Source organism: Solanum lycopersicum, chromosome 12 (assembly GCF_036512215.1).
Source record: "Solanum lycopersicum chromosome 12, SLM_r2.1".
Lineage (NCBI taxonomy): Eukaryota > Viridiplantae > Streptophyta > Magnoliopsida > Solanales > Solanaceae > Solanum > Solanum lycopersicum.
In genome coordinates, this window is record NC_090811.1 from 69,290,867 (window position 1) to 69,312,960 (window position 22,094).

Below are 22,094 nucleotides of genomic sequence, written 5' to 3' on the forward strand. Positions count from 1 at the left end.
TTGACACTCCTGACCAAAGTAAAATTTACCTGCTCTTGAACTTGTTTGACCTTCAAGATGGGTCTTTTGGGCCGTTAGGCCAACTGGCTCCATAGCTAACGTCTTAATGGACGTCCACAAAAAATTTGAGAAAAAAAGACTTCAGAATTCTAGATCACCAAAAAAGATTGTGGATTATAGCACATGAAATATAACAAAATGAGATATTTACCTTTTTGAGGCTCGTTTGTCCTTCAAAATGGGTCGTTTCGGGTATCAGGGTCAACCGGCTCCATAGATAACGTATTAATGGACGTTGACGAATAATTTGAGAAAAAACACGTCGAAATTCTGGATCACCAAAAATCCATGAACTGTACATGAAAATTGTCAAAATGGGGTTTACCTGCTTTGGGACTCGTTGACCTTGAAAATGGGTTTTTTGACAGTCACGGACAACTGAATCCATAGTTAACGTCTTAATAGACTACAATGAAAAATTTGGGCAAAAAAGTCATCAAAATTCTAGATCACTAAATTCATGGACTGTAACACATGAAAATTGGCAAAATGGGGGGCTTACCTGCTTCGGGGCTTGTTTAACTTTCAAAATGGGTCATTTCCGCTGTCAAAGCCAATGGGCTCCATAGCTAATGTCTTAACACACGTACACAAAAAAATTGGGAAAAAAAGACGTCAAAATTTTGGATCACTAAAAAAGATCGTGGACTAACACTTGAAAATTGGCAAAATTAGGGGTTTACCTGCTCTACGCTCATTTGACCTTCAAATTAGATTGTTTTGGTCGTTAGGGACTCGTTTCACTTTCATAATGGATCGTTTTGGCCCTCAAGGACAACTGGCTCCATAGATAACGTCTTAGCGAACGTCTAGTAAAAAAAGAACAAAAAAGACATTGGAATTCTAGATAACTAAAAATGTTTGTGAACTATAGCAAATAAAAATTGACAAAATGAGATGTTTACTTGCTCCGAACTCATTTGACCTTCAAAATGGGTCGTCTTGGTCGTCAGGGACAACTAGGTTAATAGATAAAGTCTTAACGGACGTTCACAAAATAATTCAGTAAAAAAAAGACATCGAAATTCTAGATCACAAAAAATTCATGGACTATATTATACAAAAATCGACAAAATAGGTTTACTTGCTTTGGGGCTTGTTTGACCTTGAAAATGGATTTTTTTGCCATCAAGGCCTATCGGATCTATCGATAACGTCTTAAGCGACGTCCACAAAAAATTTGAGCAAGGAAGATGTCAGAATTTTGGATCACCAAAAATTCATGGACTAGCACACAAAAATCGACAAAATGGAGATGGGGGTTTACCTACTTCGGAGCTCGTTTGACCTTCACAATGGGTTAGTTTGGTTGTTAAGGCCAACTGGTTCCATAAGTAACGTCTTAACGGACATCCACGAAAAAACGGGCAAAAAAGACGTCAAAAATTTGGATCACCAAAAAAGATCGTGGACATGAAAAAAAAATGGTAAAACAAAGGATTTATCTGCTCTGGGACTCGTTTTACCAACAAAGTTGTTTTGGCTTTCAAGATCAACTGACTCCATAGATAAAGTCTTAATAGATGTCCACAAAGAATTTAAACAAAAAATACGTCAGAATTCTGAATCACCAAAAATCTATGGATTGTATTACATGAAAGCAACAAAATGAAGTTTACATGCTTTGAGTCTTGTTTGACCTTGAAAATGGAGAGGGTTTACCTGCTCCAAGGCTCGTTCGACCTTCAACGTATGTTCACAAAAAATTTAGAAAAAAAAGACGTCGGAATTGTGGATCACCAAAAAATATCATAGACTACAGCACACGAAAATCGATAAAATGAGGGGTTCACCTGTTCTGGGGCTTATTTGATCTTCAAAATGGATCATTTTGGTTGTCAAGGCAACCTGGATCCATAGATAACATCTTAGCGAATGTCCATCAAAAATTTGGGCGAAAAAGACGTCGGAATTTTGGATCACAAAAAATCGATGGATACTATAAAACACGAAAATCAACAAAATGGATTCTACCTACTTCAAGGATCGTTTGACCTTGAAAATGGACCGTTTTGGCTGTTAAGGTCAATTGACTCCATAAATAACGTCTTAACGGATGTCCACAAAAAAATTAGACAAAAAAGACGTTGAAATTCCTGATCACCAAAAATTTATGGACTATAGCACATGAAAATCGGCAAAATATGGGGTTTATATGCTCTGCTCGTTTGACTTTCAAAATAGGTCATTTTAGTCGTCATGTCCAACTATATCCATAGATAACGTCATAATGGACGTTCACAAAAAAGGTAGAGAAAGCATACGTCGAAATTTTTGGATCATCCAAAAAAAATATGTATTATAGCACACTAAAATTGGCAAAATTAAGGGGTTTACCTGCTTTGGGGCTCGTTTGAGCTTCAAAATGGATCGTTTTGGACGTCAGAGCCAACTGACTCCATATTTAACTTCTTAAAGAATGTCCACAAAAATTTTGGGCAAAATAGACATCGAAATTATGGATCACAAAAAATCCATAAACTAGATAGCACACGAAAATTGACAAAATGGAGTGTTTACCAGCCCAGGGCTCGTTTGACCATTAAAATGGATCGTTTTGGCTGTCAGGTCCAACTGGCTCAATAGTTAACGTCATAACATACATCCACAACGAATTTGGAGAAAAAAGGACGTAGGAATTCTGGATCACCAAAAAAAGATCGTGGACTGTAGCACATGAAAATTGGTTAAATAAGGGGTTTACCTACTTCGAAACTCGTTTTACCTTCAAAATGGGTCATCTTGGCCATCAGGGCCAATTCACTCCATAACTAAGGACGTCCACGAAAATATTTGGACAAAAAAGATGTCACAATTCTTGATCACCAAAAATTCATGGACTATAGCACAAGAAAATTGGCAAAATACTGGGTTTACCTACTCTGGGCTTGTTTGACCTTCAAATTAGACCGTTTTGGTTGTCTTAGAACGTCTACGGAAAATTTGGCAAACAAACATTGGAATTTCGTATCACCGAAACAGATCATGGATATAACACATGAAAAATGACAAAATAAGGGGCTTACCTTCTCCGGGGATCACTTGACCTTCAAAATGGATCGTTTTGGCCGTGAGGGACAACTAATCTATAGTAAACATCTTAAAGGATGTCCACAAAAAAATTGGGCAAAAAAGACATCGAAATTCTGGATCACAAAAAAAACAGGACTATAGTACATGAAAATTAGCTAAATGGGATTTACCTACTTTGGGGCTCATTTGACCTTGAAAATGGATAGTTTTGTCTGTTAGGGTCAATTGGCTTCATAGTTAACATCTTAACAGACGTCCACAAAATTTTTTGACAAAGGACGTCGGAATTCTGGATCACCAAAAATTCATAGATTATAGCATACGAAAATCAAAAAATGGAGGGTGTACTTGCTTTGGGCTCATTTGACCTCCAAAATGAGTCATTTTGGCTGTCAGGACCAACTGGCTTCATAGTTAACGTCTTAAGGGACGTCCATAAAATATTGGACAATTGTTCACCAAAACACATCATTGACTATATCACCCAAAATCCAACGTTTGTCCTTCCAGACCAACACACGTCATTAATAAAATCATCATGGACGCCCACAAAAAATTTGACCAAATAATCATTGTAATCACATATCACCCAAAATCCATGAATTATTGGACATGAAAAATGAAAAAATGGGTACTTGGACAATTTCAATAAAAATAAGACCAGTCTCCTTGTTTTTTATAAAAATATTATGAATAATGTGCACAATATACTTTTGAAATCTCACTCGTGTGGTGCTGTAATAATTTAGTCCATGTCAACTTTTCTATGATATGCAGAAGTCTCCTTGAAAGAGAATAATATGATAATGTGAATAATTAATTATTGGCTTATTCCATGCTTCAGTTTTTATTTGTTCATTTATTATCGTCATTGTTAACTTGTCTTTTTTTTTTTAATTACAATCATTAAATAGTAACCTGATAAAAACAGCAACAACCTTGCTATAATTGATTATATTTCATCAGTAAGCAAAACAAATGTATATTATATAACTTGGGTACCTTATTTAAAAAAATTATTTATATTTAGTCAATGTATGTACGCTTGTTTAATTTGCAATAATATTCCGTTCTTACTAACATAATTTCTTAATTTATTCTTACATTAGAGAAGTTTTGAAAACAGAATAATTTTTGGAATCTTAGAAAGATGGCTGTTGAGAATTAAGTCAGAGACATTTTCTTTGCTTACAAAAAATATTTTATAATACTTTGTTTTCAAAAATGAAAAATACATACCCCATATGAAAATTAAGTGTGACTTTGTGTTTCTATGTATAATAATTAAAAAAAATACTCATCTATTGTTAAAAAGTGTGTGTGTATATATAATACTGATGAATAGCAAATTATTACGTACATGAAGAAATTGTTATAATGGAGGGAGAATTAGAGAGTACTAAAATGCCATTGTTGGAGGGATGGAAGCTTACAGGAAGTGGACTCCGGCATGATTTTTTGTTAAGGCTTCCAGATAAGGTGATCAAGTCTTGTGTTATTGATTCAGAAGCTTCATCCATCATTAATTATAATATCTCTGGATTAACCAAAGGTAATTTATCATTTATTGTCATTGTGTGTTGGGGGATTATATTGTTAGTTAAGTATATTCCAGAATTTGCTATTTTTAATTAATTAAATTGGTGTATAGACTAAGTACTACTGTTTGATGTTAAATTAGGACTCATATCTGCTATCATATCCTCTTTTGACTATTTTTTTTAGGAGAAAAGGAATACTATGAAAGACAGTTTGAGACATTGAAGTCATTCGAGGAAGTTGATATTGCAGTCACGTCTGATGAAATTGATGAAGATGATCTTGAAGAAGAAGCTCAACATGAGAGAGCAATGACAGTGTCCAATGGTGCAAATATTATACTTCTGGCTCTTAAGGTGTGACCAGAAATTACTTGTATGAGAAATTAAACTAGTATCTATTATTTGTCCTGCAACATTTTTATGCAATTGTAAATGTGACACAAAGCAGATCTATGCCACAGTGAAGAGTGGCTCCTTAGCTATCGCTGCATCTACGTTGGATTCATTGCTTGACCTCATGGCTGGTGGCATACTATGGTTCACTCATCTGTCGATGAAAAATATTAATGTCTATAAATATCCTATAGGAAAATTGAGAGTGCAGCCTGTTGGAATTATTGTGTTTGCTGCTATTATGGCTACACTTGGTATGTATGTTAATTCTTGATCCTAATTCCTAAGGAAAAAGCCAAACAAGACTAGAAAGTTGTATACAAGGGAATTAGCACCAGTCATGTGAGTTGTTATATAATCGTGTGCTTTCCTTTTTAGGCTTTCAGGTGTTGATCCAGGCTGTGGAACAACTAGTTGAAAATAAGCCTCCTGAAAAGATGGCTTTGAATCAGCTTGCATGGTTATATTCAGTAATGTTAACTGCCACAGTGGTAAAACTTGCCCTGTGGCTTTACTGCAGAAGCTCAGGAAACGACATTGTTCGTGCATATGCAAAGGTGTGTGTGTCTCATGTGTGACGTATCTTTTTACCTGGTGACTTGTCGTGATGATTGATTTACCTAAATTGTCAGGATCACTATTTCGACGTGGTTACTAATGTAGTGGGATTGATAGCAGCTGTACTTGGTGATAAGTTGTACTGGTGGATTGATCCTGTTGGTGCTCTCATCCTTGCTATTTACACAATCACAAATTGGTCAGGCGCTGTGATAGAGAATGCAGGTCTGTTCCTAATGAAAATGTGTGCTTGTTCAATTCGTACTTGTTTTCCCACTTACCCTTTTGAGTGAAAAAAACTCTGATATATATAGATATATACATATATGAATACATCAAAATGAAGTTGTTGATGCAGTGTCACTAGTGGGACAGTCAGCCCCTCCTGAAGTTCTGCAGAAGTTAACGTATCTTGTTATGAGACACCCTCAAGTGAAACGTGTTGATACAGTTCGAGCATACACCTTTGGTGTTTTGTACTTTGTTGAGGTCAGTCAGTCTCCAGTAGCATGATATGTAGAGTATGAACCAACTCGACTGACTTTGCAATGTGGCTTAATTCCTCATAGGTTGATATTGAACTCCCAGAAGATTTGCCATTGAAAGAAGCACATGTTATCGGAGAGGGTCTACAAATAAAGCTGGAGAAACTTCCTCAAGTTGAACGTGCATTTGTTCATATTGATTTTGAATGTGAACACAAGCCAGAGCACTCTGTCCCCAGCAGGATTCCTAACAGTGAACCTTAAAGTGTGTTTTCCATCATACCAGAGAGATTACTTTTATTGGGACCTCAACAAATACTTGTTGAATAATTTTGTGTATCAAACATTTCTCCTGCAAGGGGAGCCAACGGTAGTTTGAGCAATGAAATCTATCATCATTTTGATTTTATTTTATACACCCGCTCCCCTTTTCTTTCTCACCCATTTCTCCAGCCTTCACACCATACGACACAGTAATGATTGAACATCTTAAATATCTTTTCTAGCTGTAAAATTTCTCACTTTCATTGTGGGATCAAACTGACTGTCTGTTTTGGGTTATGAATAAAGCCACTACACCAAGCTCTCGTTTCTCCATCCATTTCCTAAAAATAATGGAGAAAAAACTAACACCGAACACAACAGATATAAAAGATTCATAGATTTGTAATTTTGTGCTGTTAATTGTATGTACACAAGAGACGAGAAAGTTTGCCACTATCCAAACAAGCTAAAAGAAGCAAGTGCCACCATAATTAAGATTTCCTCACTTTTTACAATTGACTGACAATGAGAAAATAAAAGGGGTGAAGGAAAAATGTCCAACATCAGATTTTCCATCCTCTCAAGATACAGTTCGTCCATAGCAGAGACAGGAAAGATAGAGATTTTTTGCCCATTTTTCCTGGCACAAAAAAAAAGGTGCATTACTTACTCTCATCTAAATAACCAACATGTAATAACTCTTTAAACTGGAGGTTTCCCCACATGGATTGGAGACTCCAAATATTATTCATAATACAACCACGAAAAAATAAGCTTATGAAAGATATTAAATACAAGATAAAGAATTTCCTCTCACTATATGTACCTAAGCTCTACTAGACATATTCAAGCTAAATCAGATGAAGACACCATTCCACATCACAAGTTGCCTATATTACCTTAACATGTGTGCTTGGAAACTGAGATGTTCTCAATGTCTCCTGAGTCTCATCGCCAGGCCTTCGTCGAGGCACACTCAGGATAAGAGCAGCTTGATCTAATGTAGCAGCTGTTGCTGTAATACGATAACCATTGTCCCATCGTTTATGAATGCCTTCACTTGGATAAAGAAAATCAAGCTCCACTACCTATCAGGAAAAAAAGCAACTTTATCTTAAGATAGTATGAGTGCATGATAAAACCAAGGTAGGAGGAGAGACAGATGAAACCAAGCTAGAAGGAACATCATAGAGACACATGCGCTTCTGATAAAAACGGGAGGGACAAAATGTTAGCACCTACTAAAAAGAGCAAAAATAACACGATGATGAGTTTTGTTTAGGACTTCTTTTCTGTTTCTCTCAACAACTCAATAAGTAGAGTTACTAAAGGCGATAATCATGAAATTAAATGATGAAAGGTACTAATTGTTTCTTATGGTTTACTAATTGAAAATTGATTATCAATTTTGCCATTAAAATCATCTTTCTCTGGCCCTCTTCTCAAGATACTTCCAGTGATAACTCAACTTGAGTTGCTACATATGCCTATACTATATGGATACAAAGCTAGAAATTTTAATTCCTTAAATAAAAAAGAAGAGGTAATTGTAGTTCCAGCTGGATGTCATAAGTACCGACATGTTTTGCAACTTCTGTATATGGATAAATTAGGCACTTCATTTCAGAGAAACCCTTTATGACTCGCTTTATGCTTAAAGCCCTGTAGGCCCCATCACTCATTTGTTGTTTTAACTCAACCATTGAGTAACAATTACTCCTTTACTTCCTTGTACCAAATATAAGTTCCATGACATTACTATTTAGCTCTAGCAAATTTCCATAATAGATCTCTTATAATTCAACAATCTTCCAACAACTGTCCAAAGAAAAAAAAATAAGATATGGACTCTTAGCCTAGGCTTATATTGTTACAATAAAGTATTAATGAAAATAAGACGAACTGGGCAGAAGAGATGATCACAAACATGCAGACAAAGAAAGAGGACCAACCTGGTTACTGACACCTGAATTACGAGACATAACAACCGCCCACCTACTTCCAGCAGTTGCCATGGAGGTTACATTGAACCCTTCTTTCCACTTCTTGCTTATCCACTTGAATGGGAATGACTCACTTACTTTATAAGACTGCTGACTGAACTGTGTGCCTGCAAATACAAAATAATAATTTTAACATTCTTTCTTAAAGGAAGTCCATTACCTGGAGACGAAAGGCATAAAGGTAAAGCCTTCAACAACAGGGTTCTCATTTTGCCACTGAGATGGGGGGAAGGCCTTCAAACCATTCAGGTTACAATGTTTACTCATTGTGTGTACTTGCACACGCTCAACTATGAAACTAGAGAACACACCTTTTGACATTACAACAAGAGAGCTTCCATTGGTAGCACCAGCAAGAGAACTAATATAATAGTTCTTCTCCCACTGTTCCATAACCCACTCCTGTAAATAATGCATTACAAGAACTAAGATAGTTAAAATATCAGGTTGAAGCGACAGTGAAGTGCATTAAGAACTATATTACATCATACATGTACTCGGATACAATATACACAGATTACAGTTGTGTGGAAGTATTTGGTAGGAGTGTGTGCCGATTTTGGCAAAAATTTATTGTATTTTCATGAACATATGCAAGTACCATACACTGAGGTACATGGCAAATGAATGATTCCTTAGTATAGTGGAATGAATGGGACTTCACATTTACCTTGTGCAAGAATGATTGTGATAGCTCATAAACTTGGCTAGTGAAATTGGTTCCAGCATCCATGATAATAGCCCAGAAGTCGGAACAAGATGCCACACAACTTATGTATAATCCATCTTCAGTCCCTTTCTCCACATGCTCTGCTAGCCTTGTATCTGTTACATTATAATGGTACCTAAAGACAAGATACATTGCATTATGTAGTGTACTTGCCTACACAAACTCAGAAAGTACATTATCTATAATAACCACCACATAAAACAACAACAAACCCAGTATAATCCCACAAAGTAGGGTCTAGGGAAGGTAGAATGTACACAAACCTTACCACTACCTCAAAGGTAGAGAAAGTTGTTTCCGATAGACCCTTGGCTCAAGATAATTCCCATTTACCACCACATACTGAACAGAAAAGGACTCTCTACTGAAAGCAAGCAGCATAACCACAAGATATAACAACAACATACTTGGTGTAGAAGTTAGAATTGGGAGGGTGGTGTGTATGTAGCCTTCCCATACCTTGTGAAGGTAGAGAGGTTGTTTCCAATGAGCCCTCAGCTCAAGTAACAATTATTGGGAAGGAAATACAATAGTGGAGAAGTCATGCTGAAAACAACGGGGAAAAGTTATCCATGAAAATAATAGCATTGGAGAAGTCCTTACCACATGTCATCCTTGAAAATGTCTAACCATGTTGTTTTGGTCAGGTAAACAATTTCATTTCATAAATCAGAACCTACAAAAGAATATGTTTCTCCACAAAAGCCACCCAATCTTCTTTAGTCTATACATCCTGGGACACTCCTGATTACCAGTCACGAGATAAAGGACAAAGTGATGCACTCATTTTGAACAAAGATGCTGATGTGAATTTACCAAGTAAATATGCCTTTAAGGTAGCTACAATATTATCTAGTAACCATAACTAGCCTCTTATACACATATAGTGGCAGCCAGTTAATTTCTTAATTCTTTTTTATCAGGAATACTGTACATTTGTAATAATAGAATAAAGTGGCATGTCACCTAAATAGCCCAGTAAGTCATATAGTTTTCCCAATCATGATACTTTACACTTCTAGGGGAAATTGTTTTTAAAAGTAATGAAAAAACATTTACTGCTCAAGTTTATGTACCAAAGAAATCCAGCACAAGATCAATAAGCTTCTCCACGACAAAATTCATATAAAGACATTCCTAAAATAATTAAAAATTTCCCTAATCTTTTTCCAAAGGCCAAAACAAAAAATATTCTGGAGAGACAAGTTTATGCGAAGTGGCATATTACGATGAAACCGAGTGCTACTATACATAAAATTTCTAAAGCTGAAGGAAAGTCTTTTCTTTACTTTTCTTCTTTGGAATTGTTGAAAGCTGAAAGGAAGACATAACTACAAGTCAAGGAAAGATAAAATACGACTCTCTCAAAATATTACACTGAATCACTAGCAACAAAAAAGTACCCCAGAACACCAAAAGAATTATCTAGGTTTATAGAAGCTCTTGGAAATCGATAATACAACTCTTGGATACATTGACTCTATACAAGCTACAGTAGGCTCCCTGATTCCAGAAAATCTACCAAATTTCCTAATACAACTATCTTCATCTCTGAAATAGAGAACAATCTCACGACTTTACACAATGCAAACCACCCAAGATTCAAGTGACATAGAAAATACAATATGAACTATTACAAATCTGCCTCAATTACTTAACATATATGGTCAGAGCAGAGCAGGATAACAACAACAGCATGCCCAGTGTAATCTTGTGGGGCCTGGGAAGGGTGGTGTGTACGCAAAGCTTATTCCTATCTCATGAAGGTAGAGGTTGTTTCCGAAGACCCACAGCTCAAGTAAAGCATTCCAAAGCAGGTACGAAAAGGGAAAATGGTAGCAAGAAACTATGATGAAAATAATGAAGAAAAGAACAACAAAAACAGCAAATAGTACGATAATTGAAGCAAAGGAAAGGAGCCTAATTGCACAATCTGCAGCACCTTCTGATTGCTAGATCTTCAAAATTTCAACCTTTAACAATCAAAAACAATATACCAAATCGCATATGTGCTGAATAATGAGCTTACGCGCAGGATGTACAAAAAATTTAACGGAAAAAATTCACAAAAACAACCTTCAACAATCAAAAAAGAATTTCCAATTGCATCTGTGCTGAATAACTGAACTTAAACTAGAGAACCTGAAGACTGCAAAGCTTAGTTCCAAGTACAACAAAATTTATGCATAAAATGTCAATAATTTTTCCAAATAATAACAATATACCAACTAACACTACTGAATAAGGAAAAGATGAGCAGAGGAGACTAGTCTCCTGCCTCTACCACACAGAAGTACGACAGCACTCAACTACCTCCTACCCTTCTACCTTAATCCTCAACCTCCGTACCTTACTGAAGATGTATGTCATGTTCTATCTAACCACCTACCCCAATTCTTATTCGGCCAACCACGGTGGCGACTCTCACCTTGTCCTATATAACTTTGTTCCTACTTCTATCTCTCATAGTATGCTCACACATCCATCCGACCATACTCACCATTTGAGCATTCTTGATTGGCTAAGCGCACTACCTCATACAACATTTTAGGTCTAACCACCATTCTATAAAACTTAACATTTAAGCCTTTGTGGCACATTCTTATCACACAGCATCACAGACACAAGCCTCCATTTCATCCACTCCACTCCAATACGATGTGCGACATCATAGTGAATCTCTGTGTTCCATTGAATTTTTTCAAGTAAAAAACAAAATTTAAATTTTTTCAAATAAAAAACAAAATTTAAATGACTTGTCCAAACAATATGAAATTCGCATTGCCAAAATGAAATTCGCAATGCCAAAATCGATAACCGTCTTCATACCGCACCACCCATGAAGTAGCCCTACCCCCAATTTGCAGAAAAGAGGAAATCAGAGAAAAAATTCCAAAGATGTACATTGAAGATGTTACCACTAAAGGAACAACAATAAGCAAAAGGTAAGAACATCCAATTGCACATCATGTGGAGTATTTGGCTAGAGGAAGAAGAGATAATTTGAAGAAAGAAAACAACATCGAACTAGACTTATATCCAATTGTATCCATAGTCTGTCTTCATGGTGCAAGGAGGGTAGGTAGGAAATGTGGAACATTTTTTTTGGACTCCGTTATGTCAAAAAGATGTAATGAGCTAGATTAATTTTCTCATTGTACTGTCTTGCAGTACCTTCTTGGTACTAGCTTTAATGAAGTTACAATTATCTTGTAACAAAAGGACTAACAGAAAGAAAAATATAGAATCCGCCGAATAATGTAATTTCAGCATGTAGATCACAATTTAATTGCTTTGCAAAGAGAAGATGTAATATGAAACGAAATTTCCACCTCTGTTTCATGGGCTTCCTAGCATTGTAAATCGAAATCCACTGTGATGCAGGAACTCCGATGCGAACCTTCTTTCTAGGCTGCTCTTCCCCCTCCTCTACATTTAATCTCCCCCGCTTTTGGCCAACTTGAAGAATCTGCAATAATAGCATGATGAGATTATATATAGCCAACACATGGAAGTCGAAGTAAATAAGCAAGTTGGTGAGACATGTAAAATACCACCTTTTGGGCACCATCAGTGTTGATTGGCCTTATAGCAGGATCAGGTCCAAGCAAGCTCCCAAATAAGGAGATTAACTTCGAATAATTAGGTTCTTCATCAAATTTCATGTTTATTACTATATCGAGAAATTCTCTCAGAGGTGATGGACAGAAACAGCAAAGCATTTCTGGAGATGTTGCCATCTTCTTTTTGCAGACCAAAAACGATTTGTTATCTCCCTAAGATGTTCAGAACAAAAAATTGTGAGAATAGGATGACATGGAAGTTGACAGGAACAACTTGACTGCACTGCAGTTCATAAAACTCGAGAAAAGCTAGTACAGATACCTGAAATCCTTGCCATGGCAACCTGCCTCTGTGAAGAAAAATGAGTGTATATGCAAGTGATTCCAGATCATCTCTTCTACTGGCAGTCCTTCCCAAGTGTGCATGAGCACTTGCATACCGAACAGTCCCTCTAGAAGCCATTCACAAAAGGTTGATAAGCAGAACAAGTGGCAATGATCAAAATTATGGTTAAGGATAACACTATATAGAACTGACCTAAACATGTCAGGTCGCTGATCATATACCACATGCGGACCCTTCACATTCTCTCTCCACTTTGTTGCTGTAATTTGGTAGTTTGGAAAAGATTAACGGAATACTGAATCTATAATCACTACGATATTATAGTAAAATAAATGCTATTACCTAGTCCCAAGTCGACAAGGAACAACTTCTTCTCCTGCAGAGTTGATGGCTGACCAAGCAAAAAGTTCTCTGGCTTTACATCTCCATGCACATAACTGTGGCCGAGAACAACAATCAATAGAAAAGATACTAGCATCTATCAGTAAAGTTCAAAAGCAGTAACATAAATTATTAAACCAGCAGCCGGACAACTAGATTGGACATAATAACAGTAGTAGTAACAAGAAGAGAGCATTCCATACCCTTGTGCATGCATTATGCTTAAAATTGACAGAGACTCAACTGCAATACATGCTACCATTTCTGCAGACATCCTGCAATAATAGAAAAGCATAGTTAAGATCTTACCTTCTATTGCTTGAAGTCCAACATCACATCTGAATATTCTCTATACAAAGAAAAGTTAATGGCATGCATGATAATGGAGGAAAAATGAGCTTGCTGAGGAACTAAACATTTAGACACTTACGCCTGCCCAGAGGAATTCCATACATCCCATAAGCTAGGCCCTAGCATGTCCATAACCTGCATAGACTAATGTGGTCAATAGGTGTCATCCATCCTTACATGAACACAACATAAAAAATGCATGAACCAGTATCACAATCTTCAAAATAATCTAACAGTAGCAGTACTAACTGCAAGCAAAGCAAAGGCTCAGTCCAAAACAAGTATCTCATCCAAAAAAAAATATTAAAAAGAAAGAATCAGTCTATCCAAGAACCTATGACTTCTCATAGCAAAGAAACTGTCCAAGTCACAGTTCAAGAAACCACTCTTACCAATCATCCCTGAAAGGGCATTCAGTAACATACCAACCAGTCAAAAAAGCACCTGAGGGTCTCCATTGAAACCAAAATAATGTGGGTCAACTCCACTGACCTCCCACACAGATCGTCATATTTCAAAACAACTCCCTTCTAGTTCAACATTTCAATGCAGAAACCTTCCTGAGTATAGCACTTCTAAAAAGTCAACCAAGTTGCAATACCTTGAAGCGCGCTAATAAATATTTGAATTATTGTTTGCGCAACGACGATGCTTGAGAAAAACATTATAACGGACATGTTAATACTGATATAATTGGCCAGGAGTACATATATGGAGTCTGAAAATTTACTTGTATTGAAAATGGAAATGGAAACAAAAAAGGGGCAAAGAATTGGAAATTTATGGGGTGCAGGGGCCGAACCCCATGACACCAAAATTGCAAATGAATTGGCAAAGTTATAGGCACATACAAGCATGAGACGAATTTTATGCCAATAATACAATGTTATATAAGCTAAAAAGAAAATGGGGTTATGCAAAGAGAGTTACGGCAAGGAGGATGAAAATTGGGGATGACAAGACTTGCGCTTATAAAATTTTAATTTGGTCAAGAAAGGGAAATTTAAAAAATCAGCATATTCTCATTAAGTGGGACTCAACATAAAATTTAAATTCTTGTGTCATAAACATATTCTCAAAGAATAGAAGTCTTTGTTCATGTCTCTTTGTTAAATTCACATTCTAAACAAAGATGTAGTTGCCACACTAAATGGTCCTATAGATGTCTTGATACATAATTGATGCTTTTATAAATTGTTATGTCAATTGAAATGATTTTATTCACTGATTGATAATAGAAATGTTTTTACTAAATGAATTGATGAGCTAATCCCAATTTGACTTATTTCCTTTTATGCATTTATTATACATTTTGTTTGCATAACTCTTGACCAACCATGACTGGTTTGGCTATGACGCATATCTAAGTATTTCAATACTTAGGCATCATTTGTTTAGGTTTAGGAAACAGTCGAGTGCAAGGTTTCCAGCGTACAGGCTAGAGTTCAACTTAATTCTTTTGGTGAACCCACTTTTGGACTAGTGGGATCACTAAATTTTAGTTCTATATTTTTGCAGCCCTGGCAAACCTTGCAACTTAATTATTCATTTGTAGCATCATAAAGGCCCCATAAACGATTTGTATTACTTCTGAGTGATGGATACTCATACAGAATAGTGAATGACATTTCAACTTACGTCTAGTTTACGCTTTGATCCACCTTGATCGTTAATGCAGTTCACTATATTTCTCCCATAATTAATGTTGTTATTAATTTAATGAAATGAATTATGTGATACAAGATGGGGTACGCATTATGCTACAATAGTGCGCTCAGTGCAAGTTGGTAGGCACTAGTGCCGGACGCATAATCCATTTGGGATGCGACATTGATATCCACCAGTAAACAGCTAATTTGACTTTTTGACTCAAACGCCAACTTAACTGTTAAAAGTTATAGTTTACCAATCTTAATGGTTATACCAATTAATATTAATGGCAGAAGCATAATTCTGCTACACACTTAATGGAAAAAAACATAACTTTACTACACATACCATTACGTAATAGTCTCCTACCCTCCCTTTATAATGCACGCTAGGCACTCCATGGCTGCCTCCAAGAGTACTGCTCAACAAAACAAGTTTAGTCTAGTTAGAATCATATTCTAAAATGAGCACCCATTCACTCCAAAAGAGGTCCATATCCATACTTGTAAACTTGCCACTCATGTGGAGGACCATAGTTACAGCCTTTGCTTTTCATATGCTCAAATTTCAGTGCAACCTGGAGCCATAAAGATAAACCAGTGAGAGTAAAATCCCCTAATATTACTTGTGGAAAACAAATTGTCTAGCATAGGCAGTGAGAGGGGAAGGGGGAGACCAAGCACATACCTCAACAGCCCCTTGACCATTTGAAGATTCATTTCCACCAGAAAGACGACGACCCAAAAAGACCTGACCAAACCCACCTTTACCTAACTTCCTTTCAACCTGATAAACTGGCGACATTCCTACTTTCACCTGAAAGTCAAATTCAACCAGAAACAAAAGATAAGTTCACTTTACAAGTTAAATCCCTGCTGGATTCATCAAAGCAGAAAATGGTTAAAGTTGCAATTACAGCAAATCCAAATGCAAGCAATTCAATTCATAAGTAACCTTCATACAAATATGATGCTTCTATCTTCATTCCTTAAGTTCATAAAATCACAAAATTAACTAGAATGACCACTCTAAAGAATGAGCTACCAATACAGGTATACACTTAATCCAGGCAGGGAATCACAAGCTTATAACTAATCTAACTAGAGTGGCTAATATAATCAAAACAATGCACAAGAGAACGACATAATACTATGTTTGGAATTTGATGATAATGATTCCTAATTGGAAAAGTTTTTTCTTTGACCACTCAATCATATAAAAGAACATGCTAAATAAAATAATTAATCGGTCTATTTGAGATTCACATGTAGGAGGAGGGTTGCAATAGGTTGACAGCCATCATACAAATAGTCAAACTTTAACTAACCAACGGACACCAATGTATCATTAGCTGGTTCCTGCTAATTATGGAATGAGGCATAGTTAATTAATTTATAAAGTTTCGAACGATAAAATAATTTTGACAAGCTATATTACACGTCACGTGCCACGAGTCGACAACATTAAGAATTTAGCACCCAAGCTTGTCATAAAGAGGTCAATGAAGTGGACTAAAAACTTGGAGACCAAGGTTCAAATATACGAAAAAGCTACTTGACTTCTTCTCATTTGTCTAAGTCTTGGTAAAAGCAAAGTCATCATGTACCTATATTGGTAGGAGGTAGCCAAGGGCGTGAGGGTGTTCATCCGAATTCCCTCAACATTTGCACAGTGGTTATTTTTTATTTACGTATCATATAGATTTTGAATCTTCTGATAGACTAGCGGATGGCTTAGTGGTTTAGGGGTTCCTAAGTTCAAATACCAAGGACTACAACTTTTTTTTTCGGAACCCCTAGATTGAAATCTTGTATCATCGACAGCGGCCATTGCCTCAGCTCTGTTCAGGTTTACACCTTATGGTTGATGGCTTTAAGCATGTATACAAAAAAACAATGAAATCACAAAGAACCCACCTTTTTAGGGATAGGAGAGTTTTTACCATCATCATCTTGCTCAGTTCCTTTGTTATTAGCACTCAACCCACCGCTCTGATCCCCCATTTCCTCTTCAACTCTTCTGCTTTTGCCTTAGCAGCACAGGTCTTTACGAAACTTCTTCCCTTCCCGCTGGCTGCTGGTTTTTCAACACCTACAGGCATTAGCGTTCTTTACAAACAATGCAAGTAGAACAAAACCCAAAGTGACCATCATCAATACAAAATTGATCGTTTGAATTCTTCAACAAGTTTTCAACAGCGATCGAAACAAATAGAAAGATGAATGAGTAGTAAGATTAAAGAGGTCTTGATGCTAGGGTTTGTTGAAGAAACATCCAAAAGAAATATCAACAAAAGTGTAGGCGACTGTTGGGTTTTTGGGTGTATAATATGTTGATATTATTAGAGAGAGGCGTCTATTCATGCGTTTTTGGTTTTCGAAATTGTATTTGGAAATACTTTTTGCTACCTTAACTTTTGCAATTTTGAGTTTGGTGCCATATGACTAAACATATTTAGTTCTCTTAAAAATTATTAATCAAGTTTCTCAATATATTTTATTTATTTATTTTCTATTATTAATTATGTGATATTCATCAATTTTTGTGTATTCGAACTGATTCAATAAAATATTTGTATCTTATTGTTTCTCAGATATCATGTAACTATAAAAATAAAAATATATAATATTTTAAAGTAATAGATGAACTCAGTTATATTATTTTGAGGCAATATGAATACAACTTTGTTATAGCATAAATATAGTGAAATTTTGTGGTTTAATGACGTATTTCGGCTATAACAATAATATGTATCAACTATGATTTTATAAGTGATGTATGAGAGAAATTGTATTTTTATTTTGTTTATGTTAAGTTTATAAACATATGGAGTTACGCGTATCAAAATCAAGCTTGTAAAGTAATTATAATAGTGAAAAAATCATAGAAAAGAGAATAATAACAAGCAATAATAAATAATATGACAATGAAGCGAATAATACAATAAATAATACTAAGATCTAAAATAAGTTAGTATGAACGTAAAAATAAAGAAACTAGACGACGTCCGATTAAATACTAGCCCTTCAATTTCAGTATCTTCATATCTAATATCATGTAATCTTAAATTACATATATCATATTCATCTAATCATATCTCCTCCCTACATTTTTTTTTTGTTTCTACATGTACTTGTATTTGACCATAGTCAACCTCTTAATCTTCATATCTATATTAAAGTAAGGGCAGAAGCATGACAAGTTGTCAAGTGAAAGTTTAATATCAAGCCAGTTGGGAGTTTTAAATTAAACCTCTTCAAACCATAACTAAAAATTTAACTATTCAAAACATAAAAATAAATAAAACAATGATAATTTGACCCAAAAAGAAAATTACCGAATATTATACAATTCAAGATAATATTATTGGTAATTATTCATATATTTTTCATTGCTTATATATTATTTTCTGCAAAAAATAAGACGAGTTAAAATTGTTTGTGATTTTGAGCTTGACTTAATTCTATATCGATTTGAGTTGTGAAAGCAGGATATGTTAAATTATTATTATCATAATTTTGTAAAAACAAATTTTTTTTCTTTGCATGTGAAAAGATGATATTGGGAGTGTTAATTTCGAGAAAAAACAGGATATGTTAAATTATTATTATCATAATTTTGTAAAAACAATTTTTTTTTCTTTGCATGTGAAAAGATGATACTGGGAGTGTTAATTCCGAGAAAAACGTTTGTATTGAATTCATGTGATTTGTCGCAAGGAAATTATTAAAGATGAATTGAAGAGAATATATATATGTATGTTGATAACTTACTCCCATTTGTTTCAGTATTGCTCCCTCATGTGGTATGAGCTCATTCTTGATGTTAAGTGTAAACTAGTTGGGTCTATTGTCTGTAACTTCACAAACCGACCTGATTGAATCAGACTCTTCAGTTGTTCTAACAAAGCATGGGTGTTTCTTGATCAAAGTCACCACATTTATGAGCACTATGAAATACAAGAATCAAAAAGAAAGATTTCTTCAAGGAATCAACAAGACAAGAACATGTGCTGTCATATTGAACTTCAGTTACAAATCAAACATTAGTTCTCATAATTTTGTGTGTCATCTCAACCTAATATATCACTCCCTTTGCAATAAGACACTTGTAGTTGTGCCTTAAACTCGAGCCAAGGCCTCTCTAATCTCCAAAGATCAGCTATCTGACAATTCTCCCCTAACTTCACCCAAGAAATAAGCCTGGATAACTCTTTTTTCTTCACTTTGGGACTCAATCCTTTTACACCAATCCATGCATCACGAAATGCTGGGAAGCACTTCTGCTTTGCAAATTCATGGCACTTCCCATTTGCTGCTTCAAGGCAAGCCTCCATTTCACGTTCTTCGCATCTCGCCCTCTCTGCAAAGTCTTGATTGGAAGCACTGCCAGTGAATGATTTCCACCAAGGAGTTTTACATTTGTCTGAGGCTGCGATAGAGCAACCAATCCTAGCTCCAGATTCACATTGTTGAGTGACTTGAGATTCACAAGCCTTGTATGCAGAGGCCCAGGAGATAGGGTCTTTAAATGCGAGGATGAATTGCCCAACTGTTTCTTCTTGTGGGCCAGCCTTGATGGGACCTCGAAGAAGAGGGACTGGTCGGTCAAAAGGAATCAGAGTCTTTGATGCAGAGTACTCCTCGAGGTCGATTGATGGCACTTCTGGTTGTGGTCGTCCTGGTGCTGTCATGATGCAGAGTACTCCCTGAGGTCGATTGATGGCACTTCTGGTTGCGGTCGTTCTGGTGCTGTCATATAGGCAGTTTTGTTTGTTCACAATTTTGGGTCCTGAAGAGACGAAACCAATATCAGGATACTCAAAGTAGTTTTCTCAAGGCTGAATTGATATCATCACCAGTAAATGCATCTGCAACAAGGACATTTGGATAAGGAACTTTTCAAACTTTTGGTATTCTGTATAGATTGTTGGGTATGTTTTTGATAAAATGTAAGGAAAACAATTGTACATAAATCATTTAAGATAAAGAAGTTGTTTTTGAGAAACAGAATTTTTTGCTACTGGTACTCCATCAACGTTTTTGGATTGTCTTCCAATAACAAGTTTGGTTTTTGAAATAGACATGAGAGTTGTTTTGGAAAAAAACTTCATTGGAAAACATCCCAAATTCAAACACCACAAAGTGTCTATATCACGAGTATCTAGAAGTTCTCCCAACACAAGGGGCTCATACTTCATGGAATCATGCCAAGTGACATAAACTGCAGGGGACTGAATAAACTGATAATCATATGTATATGCCCGCGGGAAGAAGGGGCTGGGTACAATATAAAAAATTGTACCCCCCTAAGTATCGCTGTCTCCTTTCGATAAGGTTGGAACGATACTTTAAGGGATACATAAAATTCATGATATACGATAAGTGTTACATTTCATAAGATCAATAAATAAAAACAATAAGCATTAAAAGCATTTTCATGTAATCTTTAAATCATTTCAGAATGTTATTCATTTCTATGCATAGAGGTATGTATTACTGTTGAGCGCTTCACTCAGAGGACTTCAGGTAGAAACAAACAGAAGCAAAACAACCAGATCAACATTCAGTGAGGCAGGGAAAGATGATGAAGAGTGGTATATGTAGCTAAAAGGAAAAGCAGCTGTGTTGGCAGTACGAGTCAAGGAGATGCAGTTAGGGAAGAAGATCAAAGCCATAGCCACCTTAAGTTTTGTTGGCTAAATCAACTGAATGAAGCTTTTAACATGGTGTAATATTGTCCGCTTTGGGCCAAATCCGCATGGTTTTTTTTCAAAAGGCCTCACACACCTCATATGTAGCTTTCCAGTCTTTTTAAGCTACCACTTTGTTTGCACGCCCAACAAAATTGTTGCCGAATTCCCATCGCTGATATCTTCATCAGGGGATCTCAGAAATCCCTTTCCCAGTTTAATTTTTGTATATAAATGACATGGACAACTCACATAATTCTTATTGACCAGTTATTCGTACTAGGGACTTACTTGGGATCCAGGTTGAGTACGGAAGCACGTGACAAAGGTTTTGGGATTTTCATGTTCTTTCTAATCTAATTTCTTTATCCTTGTATCCTTCCAATCAATAAATAATAGTAATGCTTATATTCCTTATTTCAGTTTATTAGAGTAATAATACAATCAATGAATCTTGTTTACTGTGAATTGGAATAGTGTTTGCTTCATTTCCTTTAAAGATCTCAATCGAGAAACATGTAAACTTGCACATAGAGTGAGCAATCAAACAGATATATTTTACCAAAAGAACACTATCCAAACAGAACATTCCATTCCAATTAAGTTTAAAAATAAAAAGTTGAAGAGTATATTTTTTAAAAAATGAACGAACAAACCATAAACATACCTACAAATTGATAGAGAGAAAGAGTTGGCAGCCATGGGAGACGAAATACTCGAGCTTCCGACTTTTTCTTTGTTCATCTAACACTAGAAGAGGATTGGGCCCCCGATTCTTTTGCTTTAACATGGGCCTCAAAAACTCTTTTAGTAAATAACCAAAACAATTATGAACCTTTTACAACTGAAAATCACATGTGTAAACTTGTAATATTTTGTTGGTAAAAACTAAATAGTATCAAAATGAGAAAATGTTAGGCTATGCTATAACTATTCAAATTTCAGACAACAATCTAATACTTTATCGTGGATTATGAATAAACATTATATTTGAGTTTAATGTAATTTCTTAAAAAGCTATATTTAGCACGTTTTTTTTTTCAA

The 22,094-nt window shown here is 35.7% G+C and overlaps 3 protein-coding genes across 4 annotated transcripts; 1 reads left to right on the plus strand and 2 right to left on the minus strand.

Moving 5' to 3' along the window:
* The first annotated feature begins 4,217 nt into the window (after positions 1-4,217).
* On the plus strand, positions 4,218-6,484 carry LOC101254675 (metal tolerance protein 4-like). Its single transcript, XM_004253091.5, has 7 exons — positions 4,218-4,645; positions 4,819-4,988; positions 5,083-5,281; positions 5,406-5,584; positions 5,660-5,810; positions 5,944-6,074; positions 6,155-6,484. The coding sequence occupies exons 1-7, from the start codon at positions 4,471-4,473 to the stop codon at positions 6,332-6,334; spliced, it is 1,185 nt and encodes a 394-aa protein (XP_004253139.1). The 5' UTR covers positions 4,218-4,470; the 3' UTR covers positions 6,335-6,484.
* Positions 6,485-6,716: 232 nt separating this feature from the next.
* LOC101267788 (casein kinase 1-like protein HD16) lies at positions 6,717-17,796 on the minus strand. Its single transcript, XM_004252794.5, has 16 exons — positions 17,275-17,796; positions 16,046-16,174; positions 15,862-15,935; positions 15,707-15,776; positions 13,788-13,843; positions 13,561-13,632; positions 13,319-13,413; positions 13,169-13,235; positions 12,953-13,082; positions 12,625-12,843; positions 12,400-12,536; positions 9,008-9,182; positions 8,649-8,739; positions 8,287-8,444; positions 7,234-7,422; positions 6,717-6,974 (listed from the first exon to the last, which is right to left on the minus strand). The coding sequence occupies exons 1-16, from the start codon at positions 17,359-17,361 to the stop codon at positions 6,915-6,917; spliced, it is 1,809 nt and encodes a 602-aa protein (XP_004252842.1). The 5' UTR covers positions 17,362-17,796; the 3' UTR covers positions 6,717-6,914.
* Positions 17,797-19,315: 1,519 nt separating this feature from the next.
* Positions 19,316-21,845, minus strand: LOC101267501 (uncharacterized). Of its 2 annotated transcripts, none has more exons than XM_004252793.5 (2): positions 21,718-21,845; positions 19,316-20,149 (listed from the first exon to the last, which is right to left on the minus strand). In XM_004252793.5, the coding sequence occupies exon 2, from the start codon at positions 20,049-20,051 to the stop codon at positions 19,431-19,433; it is 621 nt and encodes a 206-aa protein (XP_004252841.3). In that variant the 5' UTR covers positions 20,052-20,149; positions 21,718-21,845; the 3' UTR covers positions 19,316-19,430. The 2 variants fall into 2 exon arrangements, with proteins under 2 accessions (XP_004252841.3, XP_069148430.1); XM_069292329.1 differs by having other exon boundaries at positions 19,316-20,228; positions 21,718-21,836.
* Positions 21,846-22,094: the final 249 nt, after the last annotated feature.

What these genes read in the sequence shown, in the direction of transcription:
- LOC101267788 (XM_004252794.5), bottom strand. Translation starts at nt 17,361, where the DNA reads ATGGGGGATCAGAGCGGTGGGTTGAGTGCTAATAACAAAGGAACTGAG. An exon ending in ATGGTCAAGGGGCTGTTGAG is followed by an intron (nt 15,936 to 16,045) that starts GTATGTGCTTGG and finishes TTATGGCTCCAG; the next exon opens with GTTGCACTGAAATTTGAGCA. An exon ending in TGCCATGGCAAGGATTTCAG is followed by an intron (nt 12,844 to 12,952) that starts GTATCTGTACTA and finishes TGAACATCTTAG; the next exon opens with GGAGATAACAAATCGTTTTT.
- LOC101254675 (XM_004253091.5), top strand. Translation starts at nt 4,471, where the DNA reads ATGGAGGGAGAATTAGAGAGTACTAAAATGCCATTGTTGGAGGGATGG. An exon ending in TATCTCTGGATTAACCAAAG is followed by an intron (nt 4,646 to 4,818) that starts GTAATTTATCAT and finishes TATTTTTTTTAG; the next exon opens with GAGAAAAGGAATACTATGAA. An exon ending in TGCTATTATGGCTACACTTG is followed by an intron (nt 5,282 to 5,405) that starts GTATGTATGTTA and finishes TTTCCTTTTTAG; the next exon opens with GCTTTCAGGTGTTGATCCAG.
- LOC101267501 (XM_004252793.5), bottom strand. Translation starts at nt 20,051, where the DNA reads ATGACAGCACCAGGACGACCACAACCAGAAGTGCCATCAATCGACCTC.